This window comes from Sprattus sprattus (genome assembly GCF_963457725.1).
Source record: "Sprattus sprattus genome assembly, chromosome: 2".
Classification (NCBI taxonomy): Eukaryota; Metazoa; Chordata; class Actinopteri; order Clupeiformes; family Clupeidae; genus Sprattus; species Sprattus sprattus.
Window position 1 is genome coordinate 5,158,670 of NC_137921.1, and position 16,917 is coordinate 5,175,586.

At 45.8% G+C, this 16,917-nt stretch overlaps 1 protein-coding gene across 1 annotated transcript in view; it reads left to right on the forward strand.

Moving 5' to 3' along the window:
* Nucleotides 1-16,917, forward strand: part of phactr3a (phosphatase and actin regulator 3a) — a gene marked incomplete at both ends in the record, with an annotated part of 40,231 nt that overhangs the window by 17,484 nt on the left and 5,830 nt on the right. Inside the window, 7 exons of the mRNA XM_080832426.1 lie at nt 4,365-4,526; nt 8,885-9,040; nt 9,489-9,743; nt 10,963-11,158; nt 12,484-12,588; nt 13,104-13,246; nt 13,993-14,146. Coding sequence (XP_080688552.1) covers nt 4,365-4,526; nt 8,885-9,040; nt 9,489-9,743; nt 10,963-11,158; nt 12,484-12,588; nt 13,104-13,246; nt 13,993-14,146 — 1,171 coding nt within the window. The remainder of the gene's footprint in view (nt 1-4,364; nt 4,527-8,884; nt 9,041-9,488; nt 9,744-10,962; nt 11,159-12,483; nt 12,589-13,103; nt 13,247-13,992; nt 14,147-16,917) is intronic.

Consider the following 16,917-nt stretch of genomic DNA (forward strand, 5'->3'; position numbering starts at 1 on the left):
CATGTGTGGTTGTGCATGTATATGTGTGTGTGTGAGTGTAACTGTGTACGTGTGTGTGTGTGTGTGTGTGTGTGTGTGCATGTGTGTGTGTGTATGTGTGTATGTGTAACTGTGCATGTGTGTGTGTGTGGGAGTGTGTGTATGGTCATGTGTGTGTGTGTGTGTGTGTGAGTGAAACTGTGCACGTGTGTGTGTGTGTGAGTGTAACTGTGCACGTGTGTGTGTGTGTGTGTGTGAGTGTGCATGTGTGTGTGTGTGAGTGTAGCTGTGCACGTGTGCATGTGTGGGTGTGTGTGAGAGTAGCTGTGCATGTGTGTGCATGTGTGGGAGTGTGTCAGTGTGTGTGTGTGTGTGAGAGAGTGCATGTGTGGGTGTGTGTGTGTGTGTGTGAGTGTGTGTGTGTGTGTGTGTGTGTGTGAGTGTGCATGTGTGGGTGTGTGTGAGTGTGTGTGGCTGCTGGTGTTGTTGGCTGGCAGGCGTAGCTCTCTTACTGACACGCTGCTGACATTTCATGAGGCAGGGCTTGATGTGCTCAGCGTGAGGCTGTCGGGCTCTAAGCCTCCGGAACATTCCGGAAAAGAGACAGAGCCTTTTCTGTCTCCAGGCTCTACCTTGTGCAATAGAAGATGTATCTTTATTTATTTTCTGATTCATACATTTGTAATAAAAACACTGGCCAACAACATGTTACACAACATATTAGCATTAGAATATGTATCTTTATTTATTTTCTGATTCATACAATTGTAATAAAAACACTGGCCAACAACATGTTACACAACGCATTAGCATTAGAATATGTATCCAAGCTAACCACATCTAATCTAGTCTGATTTTTTCGTCAATATGATGGTTACCACCGTCATTTCGGTGTGTGCAATGCCTCTTATCTGGCGAGGCACATTCCTGCCAGAGGACTCTCTCCATTCAGATCCACTGCCAGCGTTCTCTTAGCTCCATGTCGGAGTCGTCTGTCTGTATTAAAAATTGAGCAATACTTGATCTATATAATGAAGCGCTGGGCTCTGATTGGCTGGGCCGGATCTCTCATGAACACTTCCGTGTAGCAACAGACCCCCCCCCCCCCCCCCCCCCCCCCCCATCCGACTCCACCTCCCTCTCCCTTCCTCTTCTTTGGCTCCTCCCCGTCCCCCCCATTCCCCCCTCTTCTCTCAGGCCTCCTCCTCCTCCTCATGCAGCCCCTCACACACACACACACGCCGTGCGCGCACACATACACTCGCACGCCGCTGAAATTCTGCCTCCGAGGGGCTCCTCTGCAGCATCAGCAGCCGTAGTCATGGCAACAGCAGCTCTGAGCCCGGTTTTGCTTACTGTGGAGTCTGGGAGGTTTGACCTGGATTCCTTCTCCTGACGGTTACTTGGGCAGACTCACACACACACACACACACACACACACACACACACACACACTTGTGACGGTTACTTGGGCAGAAGCACTTGCTCAACTGACCTGCTTCCCATCAACACGGGGTCAAGCTGGAGCCCATCCCTGTATCCATGATACACTGGAGCATGCAGGCGTCAGTAACAGCACTGGCTGGCTCAGCATCACTCAGACCCATACACACACACACACACACACACACATACCACATGCAGACACACACACTCTCACCCCCCACAGACACACATTCTGCATGCAGACATACACACACATAGAGACATATACACACACACACACATACCGCATGCAGACACACATACACACTCACCCCCCCCCCCCTACAGACACACATTCTGCATGCAGACACACCCACACACACACACACACCCACACACACACACACACACACACACACACACACACACACACACACACAGACACAGACACAGTCTCACAGTGGGTTCAGTGCCTGAGTCCATGAATATGACTCTAGTGCTGGTGGTGAATATTTAAAGGGAGATGTCTGATGTCTGATTTGCCAGTGAAGTGGAAAGCGGGGTGAAGAAGCCATTTTTATTTATTATTGTTGTTGTTGTTGTTGCTGCTGTCATTGTTTTCTTTTACCAGATTAAGGTCTTGCCATTGTGTAGGATTTTTCTCTCTCTGTTGTTGCAAGGTCAGAGCTCCCCTTAACTGAGCTTAGTGAAAAATACAGCAGAAATGGATCCAGAATACCCATCTCCTGCAAGTACAGAAGTACATACACACACACACACACACACACACACACACACACACACACAGAGAGTGAGTGGGTGACTGTGATTCTTTCATAGAATAAAACCTTTTACTGGAACTGCAACTTTTTTTTCTCCAGTTTCCTATTTACGTCTCCTTTTCATGGCGCATTGTCTAAACCCCTGCTTGAAGAGAGTCAGATCCATTTAGCTGCATATTACCTACGGAATGAAGTCAGTGTGGCAGGAATTCCGAGGGCATTAGTCACCACAGCTTGCCGGCTGGGATAAAAGACTGATTGTAGGGTTTGTGAAAAATTCCCCAGAGACTTTTTTAGTATCGTCGTAGAAATGAAACTCAGATGATGTGAGGGGAGGTTAAATGAAGAGCTTGTTGTAATAAGAGTGTGTCCAGTCATTTGTCATGTTCACAATACACACCCAGCCCTGGACAGCACAGTTCCGGCCGACACCCAACTCAGCCAACACCCAGCTCAGCACCGGGGCCGAGTTTGAATAGGAAGAGAATCTAATGTAGATCTAATATATGCAAGATCTAATATAGATCCTATGCTTTAGCGTAAATCACAGATAATGAATTCTGACATGAGGAAGGGGGGCGGGTATTTAACACTTCCAACCCCAAGGGCTTTTTTTGACTCTGTTAGATAGTTTGCCATGCCTGATATTTTTGTATATTTTATCTAACTAAAACCCATGAGGCAAAAGTGGCATTTATGATTATATTCTCGAACAACTCAGCAATAATACAATGAGAGTAAAAGGAATGTAGTAAAACAAAGTTTTGTATTAAAATGAAATATAAAGACACTAAAATGAAATCTAGTTTTAGAGGTGCTCAGACTTTGTACAAAAACACATTGTAAATATTTTGGAAGTTTTCTTTTTTAATCTGAACCTTGTAAACAAAGGTGTTTGCTCCAAAAAGGTGAGTTTAGCATTCAAAAAGTGTGTGTGGTTTCTATACGTAATATAGAAAGTGACACTTTTCTTCACTTAGACCACTATGCATATTGATGAGAGAGGTGTGAACATTCTGGGACACCTTGGTCAAAAGACAATGGCCAGCACGTAATGGCCCTGGAATGTCTTTGTGGCCCTCTACCCCCTTCAGGTTTTCTTGACACATCATGAACCAATGGTGACCACTGAATTACCATCCCCTTATCATATGAATAGTTGTAATTTGCTAATGGCAGGGTCAAAACCTCACTCAGATGCTGAAATGTGCAAAGGATAAGTTATACTCTCCTTACAAAGTGATTATTTAAACTTTAGTTTCAAACTGTACATTTTTAAAAAGAAAAGGGTTCAAGGTTGCTGTGGGTGTTAGTTTTATGTTTGTAGGACAAAAACTCGCGGAGATTTTTAATTCTATTAATAAAAATACCACCAAGTGCCCCACGGGGCCCCTTCGTTTTGGAAGGGTTAAGAGGTGTGGGTACTGAGAAGCAGGGGTTTCATTGAAGTTGTCAAAAGCTCCCTATGTGAAAGCTTGGATGAGAATGCTTACTAGTCAATGACATCATTCAAAAAATGATGTGAATGTCTTAATGAATGAATATTTGAGGTCACTGCACCATACATTAGTGTTCTGTTGGCCTGTAAACTGGCGTGTGGATAACAGGGAGTCACTGGTCCAATCTACATTATATGTGGGGTTTATACGCCATCTGTTTACAAAGATGTCTGCAGCCGAATCAGTGACTTTCGGTGTGTAACTTGTTTCCGAAAACTGATATGTTCAGCTTTAAGACCTTTGAATGTAGACCTGATTTTCAGAACCACTTTATTTTCTTCAGATAAGGAATTCTGGAGCGGTTGCCGTGAAACAGTCAACCGCCAACCACAGACCTAAAAAAAGCCCTTGTGAACTCCCCTAGTGTATAGATACCCTGCAACAAATGAACTGCCATGGCTACAAAAAAACTGACAACACCTCCTCTGGCATTAAACCTGGTTCCGTTGCCGTTGGACCCCGTCAGACCTGTTCCTCACCCCTACCCTGTTCCCCCCTGTCAGTTATAACAGATCAGCACAGTGTCAGCAGAGTGTGTGGATCTGTGGTCTTCAGGTGACTCCTAAAGGGATGGGTTGCAGAAACTCTGTCACTACTGGTTCTGGTACCGTTGGGCCCCGTCTGACCCAACCAGTCCTGGCTCATTTCTCATGCCCCCCCCCCCTTTCTCTCCCCGCAGATGTGATGGATGAGGAGAGGATGCTGCGCTCCAGTTGCCTAGTGACGGGGGTGCACACTCCCCCCATCCGCCGCAACAGCAAGCTGGCCACGCTGGGGCGCATCTTCAGGCCCTGGAAGTGGAGGAAAAAGAAAACAGAGAAGATGAAGCAGAGCGCCACAGGTCAGTAAGCTAGCTAGTCAGTCAGCTAGCTAGTCAGTCAGCTAGCTAGTCAGTCAGTCAGTCAGCCAGTCAGTCAGTCAGTCAGTCAGTCAGTCAGTCAGTCAGTCAGTCAGTCAGTTAGCTAGTCAGTCAGTCAGACAGTCAGCTAGCTAGTCAGTCAGTCAGTCAGTCAGTCAGTCAGTCAGTCAGCTAGTCAGTCAGTCAGTCAGTCAGTCAGTCAGTCAGTCAGTCAGTTAGCTAGTCAGTCAGTCAGTCAGTCAGACAGTCAGTTAGCTAGTCAGTCAGTCAGTCAGACAGTCAGTCAGTTAGCTAGTCAGTCAGTCAGTCAGTCAGTCAGTCAGTTAGCTAGTCAGTCAGTCAGTCAGTCAGTCAGTCAGTCAGTCAGTCAGTTAGCTAGTCAGTCAGTCAGACAGTCAGCTAGCTAGTCAGTCAGTCAGTCAGTCAGTCAGTCAGCTAGTCAGTCAGTCAGTCAGTCAGTCAGTCAGTCAGTCAGTCAGTCAGTCAGTCAGTCAGTCAGTTAGCTAGTCAGTCAGTTAGCTAGTCAGTCAGTCAGTCAGTCAGTCAGTCAGTCAGCTAGCTCGTCAGTCAGAGAGTCAGTCAGTCAGTCAGTCAGTCAGTCAGTCAGTCAGCTAGCTCGTCAGTCAGAGAGTCAGTCAGTCAGTCAGTCAGTCAGTCAGTCAGTCAGTCAGTCAGTCAGTCAGTCAGTTAGCTAGTCAGTCAGTTAGCTAGTCAGTCAGTCAGTCAGTTAGTCAGTCAGTCAGCTAGCTAGCCAGTCAGTCAGTCAGTCAGTCAGTCAGTCAGCTAGCTAGCTAGCCAGTCAGTCAGTCAGTCAGTCAGACAGTCAGTCAGTCAGCCAGTCAGTCAGTCAGTCAGTCAGTCAGTCAGTCAGTCAGTCAGTCAGTCAGCTAGCTAGTCAGTCAGAGAGTCAGTCAGAGAGTCAGTCAGTCAGTCAGTCAGTCAGTCAGTCAGTCAGTCAGTTAGTCAGTCAGTCAGCTAGCTAGTCAGTCAGTCAGTCAGTTAGCTAGACAGTCAGTTAGCTAGTCAGTCAGTTAGCTAGTCAGTCAGTTAGCTAGACAGTCAGTTAGCTAGTCAGTCAGTTAGCTAGTCAGTCAGTCAATCAGTCAGTCAGTCAGTCAGCTAGCTAGCTAGCTAGCCAGTCAGTCAGTCAGTCAGTCAGTCAGTCAGTCAGTCAGCTAGCTAGCTAGCTAGTCAGTCAGTCAGTCAGTCAGTCAGACAGACAGTCAGTCAGTCAGTCAGACAGTCAGTCAGTCAGTCAGTCAGTCAGTCAGCTAGCTAGCCAGCCAGCCAGCCAGACAGTCAGTCAGTCAGTCAGTCAGTCAGTCAGTCAGTCAGTCAGTCAGTCAGCTAGTCAGTCAGTCAGTCAGTCAGTCAGTCAGTCAGTCAGTCAGTCAGTCAGTCAGTCAGTCAGTCAGTCGGTTAGACAGCCGGTCAGTCAGACAGTCAGTCAGTCAGTCAGTCAGTCAGACAGTTAGTCAGTCAGTCAGTCAGTCAGTCAGTCAGTCAGTCAGTCAGTTAGTCAGTCAGTCAGAGAGTCAGTCAGTCAGTCAGTCAGCTAGTCAGTCAGTCAGTCAGTCAGTCAGTCAGTCAGTCAGACAGTCAGTCAGTCAGCCAGTCAGTTAGTCAGTCAGTCAGTCAGTCAGTCAGTCAGTTAGTCAGTCAGTCAGAGAGTCAGTCAGTCAGTCAGTCAGTCAGTCAGTCAGACACTCAGTCAGTCAGTCAGTCAGTCAGACAGTCAGCTAGCTAGTCAGTCAGTCAGTCAGTCAGTCAGTCAGTCAGTCAGCTAGTCAGTCAGTCAGTCAGTCAGTCAGTCAGTCAGTCAGTCAGTCAGTCAGCCAGTCAGTCAGTCAGTCAGTCAGTCAGACAGTCAGTCAGTCAGCCAGTCAGTCAGTCAGTCAGTCAGTCAGTCAGTCAGTCAGTCAGTCAGTCAGTTAGTCAGTCAGTCAGAGAGTCAGTCAGTCAGTCAGTCAGTCAGTCAGTCAGACACTCAGTCAGTCAGTCAGTCAGTCAGACAGTCAGCTAGTCAGTCAGTCAGTCAGTCAGTCAGTCAGTCAGTCAGTCAGTTAGCTAGTCAGTCAGTCAGTCAGTCAGACAGTCAGTTAGCTAGTCAGTCAGTCAGTCAGACAGTCAGTCAGTTAGCTAGTCAGTCAGTCAGTCAGTCAGTCAGTCAGTTAGCTAGTCAGTCAGTCAGTCAGTCAGTCAGTCAGTCAGTCAGTCAGTTAGCTAGTCAGTCAGTCAGACAGTCAGCTAGCTAGTCAGTCAGTCAGTCAGTCAGTCAGTCAGCTAGTCAGTCAGTCAGTCAGTCAGTCAGTCAGTCAGTCAGTCAGTCAGTCAGTCAGTCAGTCAGTTAGCTAGTCAGTCAGTTAGCTAGTCAGTCAGTCAGTCAGTCAGTCAGTCAGTCAGCTAGCTCGTCAGTCAGAGAGTCAGTCAGTCAGTCAGTCAGTCAGTCAGTCAGTCAGCTAGCTCGTCAGTCAGAGAGTCAGTCAGTCAGTCAGTCAGTCAGTCAGTCAGTCAGTCAGTCAGTCAGTCAGTCAGTTAGCTAGTCAGTCAGTTAGCTAGTCAGTCAGTCAGTCAGTTAGTCAGTCAGTCAGCTAGCTAGCCAGTCAGTCAGTCAGTCAGTCAGTCAGTCAGCTAGCTAGCTAGCCAGTCAGTCAGTCAGTCAGTCAGACAGTCAGTCAGTCAGCCAGTCAGTCAGTCAGTCAGTCAGTCAGTCAGTCAGTCAGTCAGTCAGTCAGCTAGCTAGTCAGTCAGAGAGTCAGTCAGAGAGTCAGTCAGTCAGTCAGTCAGTCAGTCAGTCAGTCAGTCAGTTAGTCAGTCAGTCAGCTAGCTAGTCAGTCAGTCAGTCAGTTAGCTAGACAGTCAGTTAGCTAGTCAGTCAGTTAGCTAGTCAGTCAGTTAGCTAGACAGTCAGTTAGCTAGTCAGTCAGTTAGCTAGTCAGTCAGTCAATCAGTCAGTCAGTCAGTCAGCTAGCTAGCTAGCTAGCCAGTCAGTCAGTCAGTCAGTCAGTCAGTCAGTCAGTCAGCTAGCTAGCTAGCTAGTCAGTCAGTCAGTCAGTCAGTCAGACAGACAGTCAGTCAGTCAGTCAGACAGTCAGTCAGTCAGTCAGTCAGTCAGTCAGCTAGCTAGCCAGCCAGCCAGCCAGACAGTCAGTCAGTCAGTCAGTCAGTCAGTCAGTCAGTCAGTCAGTCAGTCAGCTAGTCAGTCAGTCAGTCAGTCAGTCAGTCAGTCAGTCAGTCAGTCAGTCAGTCAGTCAGTCAGTCAGTCGGTTAGACAGCCGGTCAGTCAGACAGTCAGTCAGTCAGTCAGTCAGTCAGACAGTTAGTCAGTCAGTCAGTCAGTCAGTCAGTCAGTCAGTCAGTCAGTTAGTCAGTCAGTCAGAGAGTCAGTCAGTCAGTCAGTCAGCTAGTCAGTCAGTCAGTCAGTCAGTCAGTCAGTCAGTCAGACAGTCAGTCAGTCAGCCAGTCAGTTAGTCAGTCAGTCAGTCAGTCAGTCAGTCAGTTAGTCAGTCAGTCAGAGAGTCAGTCAGTCAGTCAGTCAGTCAGTCAGTCAGACACTCAGTCAGTCAGTCAGTCAGTCAGACAGTCAGCTAGCTAGTCAGTCAGTCAGTCAGTCAGTCAGTCAGTCAGTCAGCTAGTCAGTCAGTCAGTCAGTCAGTCAGTCAGTCAGTCAGTCAGTCAGTCAGCCAGTCAGTCAGTCAGTCAGTCAGTCAGACAGTCAGTCAGTCAGCCAGTCAGTCAGTCAGTCAGTCAGTCAGTCAGTCAGTCAGTCAGTCAGTCAGTTAGTCAGTCAGTCAGAGAGTCAGTCAGCCAGTCAGTCAGTCAGTCAGTCAGACAGTCACTCAGTCAGTCAGTCAGTCAGTCAGTCAGTCAGTCAGTCAGTCAGTCAAACAGTCAGACAGTCAGTTAGCCTGTCAGTCTCTCAGTCCATTTCTCTGTCTGTTAGTCAGTCAGTTAGCCAGTCAGTCAGTCAGTCAGTCTCTCAGACCATCTCTCTGTACGTCCGCCAGTCATTCAGAGAATGTTGGTCATGTCAAAGAAGTGTGTGGATACATGTCTTATCCTTAGTTTAACTCTACCAGACCTGCTTTACAAGACAACAGCACAGGAAAGCTGTTTTAAATCAGAGCTTGAGAGCGTTTTTTTTTAATCATTTTACATGACTAAGTGAGATGAAACGCAGACACAGCTATATAACCAGTGTGCTGAGCTTTCAGTTCTTCTGTATTCATTCGAATGCCGCTCCAGTTTAGCAGCTTTAATGAAAGAAAAGGCTGTCTTTCTTTTCTTTCTAAATAATGAAAAAATATTTTCTTTACTGACCTGCCATCTCTCCTTTGCAGATGTAGCACTGTCGTGTAGCCTACACAATTCTGATCACGGCCGCCCCATTCAGGGTGTGTCAGACATGGACAGCAGACTGCCGCCTACACTACCCAACATGCTTAGCGTCAGCAGCATGGAGTACCTGGGCTCAGACCAGGAGCCCCTCCCCCCTCGTGAGTACACTAGATATGAGACAGACGGATTTCATTACCTGGAATCATCTAGAGTCCATTATATTCATCTGTTGATTACGGTCATTTGATCTCATTCCTCTCAATCTGTTCATTCCATTGTTGTAGAAGAGGTGACGTTCATTTGCATGCACTGAACACTAGGTGGTGCCAGTGCTTAGTTTTTTTTTGACCCAGCAGTCATGATATTGATGCATGTTGTTCATAACATCCTATGCACTTCACAGATGAAACATCCATAAGACAATAACAATGATTTCTCTCTCTCAGCACCTGAACTCCAAGATGGCGCCAGTGTTTAGTTTTTTTTTTTTTTGACCGATGGCATTCATGATATTGATGCATTTGAAAAGTGCTGTTGTTGATAACATCATATGCACTTCCCAGATAAAACATCCATAACACAACAACAACGATTTGTCTCTCTTAGCACCTGAGCTCCCAGAGGACGCAGACTCGTTAGAAGAACCTTCCAACCCAGAGGAGGAGGAGGAGGAGGAGGATGAGAGCGGTGAGGAGGAGGAGGAAGAGGAGGCTGAAGAGGAAGGCCCCCTGGGCGACAACGCTGACGGCATGCTGGAATGTATAGAGGGCGGAGATCAGGACGGCCTGGAGCAGGCACTCCAGGGACACTCTCCTCCTGGTGTCCCCGACCCACTGGCCTCTCAACTGGGCAGGGAGGAAGGTGAGCTTAGGGTGAAACCATGGGAGTGTGTGGAGATCAGGTAGAGAGAGAAGAAAGGCACACACACACACACACACACACACCTGAGTGGCTGAGGTGCAGGTAGACTAGGGGAAAAAGACAATGCCACTGCACATTCTAACTCCGATACTGTTATTTACCTTATAGACGGCTCCATTCAATTGAAAGGGCTATCCCAGCGTCTGGTCTGATATTTATTTCATATACAGTACATTATCCCATACTCATTACTATAGTCATTTACCTTTTAGCAATTGGATGCTTAGGACCCATGATGAGGGTTAATCAGGGTTTTTCAGAGTGTGCAGTGACATTTTTATTCTATTCCTATGTGTGTGTGTATGTGTGTGAGATCATCCTGTGTGTGTGTGTGTGTGTGTGTTTATGTGTGTGTGATCACCCTGTAGGTGTGTTTGTGTGTGTGAATGTGTGTGTGTGTGTGTGTGTGTGTGTGTGTGTGACATCACCCTGTGTGTGTCCAGTAATCCTCCTTGAGTTCTGGCCCCTCGAAGCGTCCATGGAGAGTCCTGTTATAATACCCCTGACTCAGCTTTTCACACCAGTCAGCAGCATCTGGCTTACAGGACGCAAGGGCCAGCCTTACCTTAGGAATTCTTGCTGGCAGGGAAAATACTAAGGAAGGGGACATTTTAAGCATTAAATGACACTTTAATGATGAGCATCAAGGACATAAGGGGTAAGACAAGCAGTGCCAATAGTGATATAAAGAATATTAAAAAAACAAAATTATTTTACAATAATGATGTAAAAATACTCCATTGTTAACTTCAAACTTTGAAAGATGAAAATGTTCGGGAACATAAAAATGCTAAAAACCACACAGGTAAGCAGATGAGCTGTGTTGGAAAGGACCTTATGTGACGGGATAGAATGTAGTTTACTGATTCCTGACAGGATGTTCATTGTCTCAAATATGGCCCTAACGTACAGATATGCAAAGTCAACATGCAGTATAAGTTATATTTAATACCTTATATATAAACAGAACTTCAACATCTCACTAATCATGAGAGCATTATCATCTGAGAATTAAACAATAATCTACACTACAATAAAATAGAAAAATGTATTGGCTGATAAATCTTGTCAAGGATTGTGAGGAGAAAGAACATTTTGATGATGGCAAGTCTTTCTTTTAAACATTTATGAGCAACCTTTCTCCATTTTTTCCCTCTAGATGACCAGGGTGTGGCCCCTTTGCACCAGTCCAACTCCTTCTTGCCCAAGGAGCCCCCGCGGTGTCCAGAGGGGCCCCCAGCCGTGCCTCTGCGGGGTCCCCTCTCCAACCTCGGCGGCATGCACCCACCACTGCCCCCTAGCTGCATCATAGAGGAGCTGCACCGAGCGCTGGCCAACAAGCTCCGGCAGGACAGGTGTGTGGATCACCCTGTGTGTGTGTGTGTGTGTGGATCACCCTGTGTGTGTGTGTGTGTGTGTGGATCACCCTGTGTGTGTGTGTGGATCACCCTGTGTGTGTGTGTGTGTGTGTTTGTGTGTGTGTGTGTGTGTGTGATCACCCTGTTTGTGGTCCGTTAGGAGCGGTTCTGGCTCTAGTCTGGGCCAAATCTGGCCTGGATTTACTGTTTAATCTGACATTCAATACGGGCTGCTAACACCACGCCTAAGTCCAGACTGCATCTGCCACAGGCTTGGTTCTGATCCGGACCTGGTGTGGGTCCTTGGTATGACTCAGCTTGGACTTGTGTGGTGTGTTTTCAAACTAGGACCATTAATGTGTTTTTAAAGTGATCAAACTAGGACCATTAAAGGTCCTTTTAAGGCTCGTAATCTGTAATCAATTCACTCTAAATTTGAGACAGTCGCTGGCTGGCCAGTGCAGTTAGCCAAGATGGGATTCATAACAACCACAGGGAAGTAAATGTAATGATAATGTTAGCGAAGCAAGCTGAGAAGCTAGCTAATTTTAGCTAGCTAGCTAGAAAGCACTCCACGACAGAAAAACACAGAGAAATTCTAGCCTGGCAAATCGACGCAATGGGCAGGACAATAATAAAATCACTACACTCAAGAGAGGCAGCGTAGTGAGGCAGATGTAGAGAAGAACTGGTCAAATATAACCTTCTGGTCTCCTTACTGTCAGAGTCCTGTAGCAGGAATGCACCCCACCCGCACATCAAGGGCGAGAGTTAGGAAGAGGTCAGAGGTTACGTCACGTTACGTCACATTTAAAGAGCATATGGGGGAGCGGAGGACGGGGCGGACGTGACCCTGGTATAACTTTGACATAAGCATCTGTCACATCACGTGATCAGTGAATCAGTCTCATAGGTCTTGGCGATTGGTTAAAATAACAAAAGAGAAAGAGAGAGAGTTCTCTGCCTCTGCCTCATCCAATAGTTTGTGTATAACGGGAAACCTCGACAGCCGTTATCCCTTTCTTCCACCAGGCTAGCTTCGTCAGCTTCAGCGCCCCTTTTTATACAGAAACATACTTTTACGCTTTGGGGCGTTCTCCTGAAGTGACGATACTGGCAGCGTTGCTTTGTTGGCAACAACCATTTATTAAAAAGGGGCCTATTATGATCATTTTCAATGTTCAATGTTATCTTTGGGGTCTACTAGAATAGATTCACATGCTTTATTCGATGTTTACAAGTTCATCAGACAACATTGTAAGTATATAAATAAATGTAAACGCACCCCAAATATGTCCGTGTATAATGATGAGTTCTTTCAGATGCAGAGAACTGCCCGTCCCAACACAGCACAAAACTAACGAGAAAACTGCTGGATATTTGATGATGATTTCTAAAGCAAATTACTGCTCAAACACGATGCAAAGGTATTTGATAGGTTTATCAATGATAATAAATTATCAAAAGTTTATGATTGAAAAAAGTTTAGATTGATTAAATCATGGAAAATTGGCCTGTTTTTCTGTAGGTGATATCTGTTGTGTTAATTTTTTGGCACAATTTATTTTCAGCCTGTACTTTGCCATAGAAATCATTACAGTGTTCGTTGGTTTCCAAGCTGTTCATGGTCCCCCAGCATGTTACAATACAAAAGTGTACATTACAGATTACAATAGTGTACATTACAGGATACAAAAGTGTACATTACAGATTACAATAGTGTAAATTACAGATTACAATAGTGTATACAATTAATCAGTATTGTAAATAATCTCTAGGGAGGTACTGAGCAGTGTAGCAAAGTATTACGTAGTGTGGACTAGTACAGTGTATTAGTGTGTATAGTGTGAATAGGAGTAGTATTATACTTGACATTGGATTGATGTGCGGAGTCGTGATGACTGAGTTATGTCTCTCCTGCCTCTAACCCTCCTCTCCTCAGTATTGAGAGGGAGCCCAGTGGCGAGGTCGAGAACCGGAGGGACTCGGAGGAGAACAAGGAGAACCTTCGGATCGACCAGTGGTTCACCGACGAGTCAGGTCGCATATTCGACCAGGAGAGCTGGAACGACTCTGTCATCTCTGGTGAGTCGCCTTGACAACACGCTACTCAGGAAATAATGACGTTATCTCCGACTGTACGGCACAGTGCAAAAATAATGATTTCATTACAAAATTCAGTATGTTGGCCTTTACCCCTCATACATAGACACTCTTACAGATAATATCAGACGTCAGTCTATATCAACTAGCCAATACACACACACATGTTTATGTGGGGTTGTAAAGTGTAAATTGTAAATATACAGGATTATAAAGATGGAGAAGACAGTGTAGAGAAGTACAAGTGACTCGTGTTCTGCACTTGGATAGTAGAAAGCCTTCTCCAGTAATTGGACATAGTTCAAGTGGAAGATTGACACTGATGATAGGATCTTAGATAATAGAGAGGTCTTTATATAAGCCATAAAGAGTGTGGAGAGTTCCATCAGTCATCTCAAACACTGCTGCGAAAGAATGGCCTTTTGTAAGACTCTTCAGAAGACAGTGTTCTCCGTCTGTGTCATCCATTTATCAGACACTGGGTTTGGGTAATATCTGTTCCCTTTCAAATCTCGTCTTTCTCTTTGTTCTTTTATCTGCTCATTTCTGAAGCACTCTGAATTACCCGTCTGTATGAATTGTGTTTTGTATATAAATGTGCCTGGCCTAATACTACTAATGCCACTGACGGAGTTAGGTGTCCTTCTCTGTGGCAGTTAACATCACCAAGACTACAGAGTTTGTATAATGGCTGTTCCTGACGGCAGTGTTCTAACTCGGTTCCTCAGGGTCTCTTCCTCGACGGATGAGGACGGAGCTGCTGGCGGTGAAGCTGCGGAACCGACCCGATAGGAAGGAACTGGAGGACAGGAACATCTTCCCTACACGCAGCGACCAGGAACGTCAGGAAATCAGACAACAGATTGAGAGTAAGCTCGCAAAGTAAGACATCCTCCTCTCTTTAAGCTTTCCATCTCACCCAGGAATGTTTCACTGAATGTTCTAGGGGAAAAAATGGAATCTCTTATTTCTGATCTCAGAGCAGTTGCTCATCCAGGCAGACGTCTTTGGTGTATTATTGTTGTGATATAGGTCAAATAGTATTAGGGATTTCAATTTGATATAGTTCTACTGATTTATATAGCGCCATTAACCATATGCATTGTCCCCATGTCTAGCAATACGAAAGTTTTGCAAAAATGAAATATTTACACACTTCCCTTAAAGGCCTTTTGCTGCATTAGCTTGATAATTTCAGATGAATATTTTTGCCACCAAACATACACTACAAGATTAATACTGTGTGGCAGAATTAGGAGTCAGTTCAATCTTGATTTTTTTTTTATGAAATAAAAACTGCTACATGTACATCTCTCATGTCCTACAGCAGAGACAAGGTTTTCAGATATTCTAATCCCTTGCTCCAGTGTGGCCTAGATTTCATCATTTCTTAAAAGAAACAATTTGGACACCTCTTAGAAAATATGTTCCCCAATCTGAATCTGGTACACCACAGTATTAAACAAATCTGTTTCAGCAGCAGTTTCCAACTTTGCCAAGAGCTTCAGCTTCATATTATAAGAAAATCTCTCTGACTCCCACACACACACACGCACGCACGCACGCACACACGCATGCACGCACTCTCACACGCAGATATGCACATACATGCATATCTACACAGACAAACACACACACACACAAACACACACTCTCACACGCAGATATGCACATACATGCAGATCTACACACACAAACACACACACACACACACACACACACAAACACACACTCTCACACACAAATATGCACATACATGCAGATTTACACACACAAACACCTGCAGCTATGCAGCTTTGGCCTAATCAGTCTGAAGAGGAGAACAACAAACTCCCAATTAACTCAATGTTCCCTCTTTGTACTCACACACATGCACACACACACACACAAACACACAGACACACACACACGCACACACACACACACACACACACACACACACACACACACACACACTCACACTCACATACACACACACACAAACACACAGACAGACACACAGACACACACATACACACACACACACACTCTGAATTGAATAAGGGCCAAACACCTGCATCTGTAACAGTCTAGTGGCGGGAGGGGGAGCGCAGGTGCACACAACTGCCTTTTGTGTCCGTTTGTGTTCCAGCATATGGTACACCACACCATAAAACAGAACCTCCATTTCATCAGCCTTTTCACATGAAGTGTTTAAACTGTGGTCCCCTCACACAAGAGCGCCCAGTACATAACACAGCTTTGCGCTATCAGGAAAATCAATATGATCCTGTGGTCTCTGTCTGATTAGATGACTTTCACTGCTGTTACGAAACCATGATACATTTCAGCTATGCAGCCTCTCTATCGCCCTCTCCTGACCTTAACCTCTAGTAGTGGGGTGCTGACTGTAAACAACGAGCTGCCATGCTGATCTAGCATTAGTGATGTAACCCAACAGACTGACAGGGATTGGAGAATGTGAGATTGGATCAGAGAAGATCACCCCTTTACTCTCTCTTTGGCAAGGGTGTAGTGGTTTCAGGTGTGTAAGGATGGACGTGTTTCAGGTGTGTAAGGATGATGGTGTTTCAGGTGTGTTAGGATGGAGGTGTTTCAGGTGTGTAAGGATGGAGGTGTTTCAGGTGTGTAAGGATGGAGGTGTTTCAGGTGTGTAAGGATGGAGGTGTTTCAGGTGTGTAAGGATGGAGGTGTTTCAGGTGTGTAAGGATGGAGGTGTTTCAGGTGTGTAAGGATGGAGGTGTTTCAGGTGTGTAAGGATGGAGGTGTTTCAGGTGTGTTAGGATGGAGGTGTTTCAGGTGTGTAAGGATGGAGGTGTTTCAGGTGTGTAAGGATGGAGGTGTTTCAGGTGTGTTAGGATGCCGGTGTTTCAGGTGTGTTAGGATGGAGGTGTTTCAGGTGTTTAAGGATGGAGGTGTTTCAGGTGTGTTAGTATGGAGGTGTTTCAGTTGTTTAAGGATGGAGGTGTTTCAGGTGTGTAAGGGTGTAGTGGTTTCAGGTGTGTAAGGATGGACGTGTTTCAGGTGTGTAAGGATGGAGGTGTTTCAGGTGTGTTAGGATGGAGGTGTTTCAGGTGTGTAAGGGTGTAGTGGTTTCAGGTGTGTAAGGATGGACGTGTTTCAGGTGTGTAAGGATGGAGGTGTTTCAGGTGTGTAAGGGTGTAGTGGTTTCAGGTGTGTAAGGATGGACGTGTTTCAGGTGTGTTAGGATGGAGGTGTTTCAGGTGTGTAAGGATGGAGGTGTTTCAGGTGTGTAAGGGTGTAGTGGTTTCAGGTGTGTAAGGATGGACGTGTTTCAGGTGTGTTAGGATGGAGGTGTTTCAGGTGTGTAAGGATGGAGGTGTTTCAGGTGTGTAAGGGTGTAGTGGTTTCAGGTGTTTAAGGATGGAAGTGTGTAAGGATGGATGTGTTTCAGGTGTGTTAGGATGGAGGTGTTTCAGGTGTGTAAGGATGGAGGTGTTTCAGGTGTGTAAGGATGCTGGTGTTTCAGGTGTGTAAGGATGGAGGTGTTTCAGGTGTGTAAGGATGCTGGTGTTTCAGGTGTGTAAGGATGGAGGTGTTTCAGGTGTGTAAGGATGGATGTGTTTCAGGTGTGTAAGGCTGGAGGTGTTTCAGGTGTGTAAGGATGCCGGTGTTTCAGGTGTGTAAGGCTG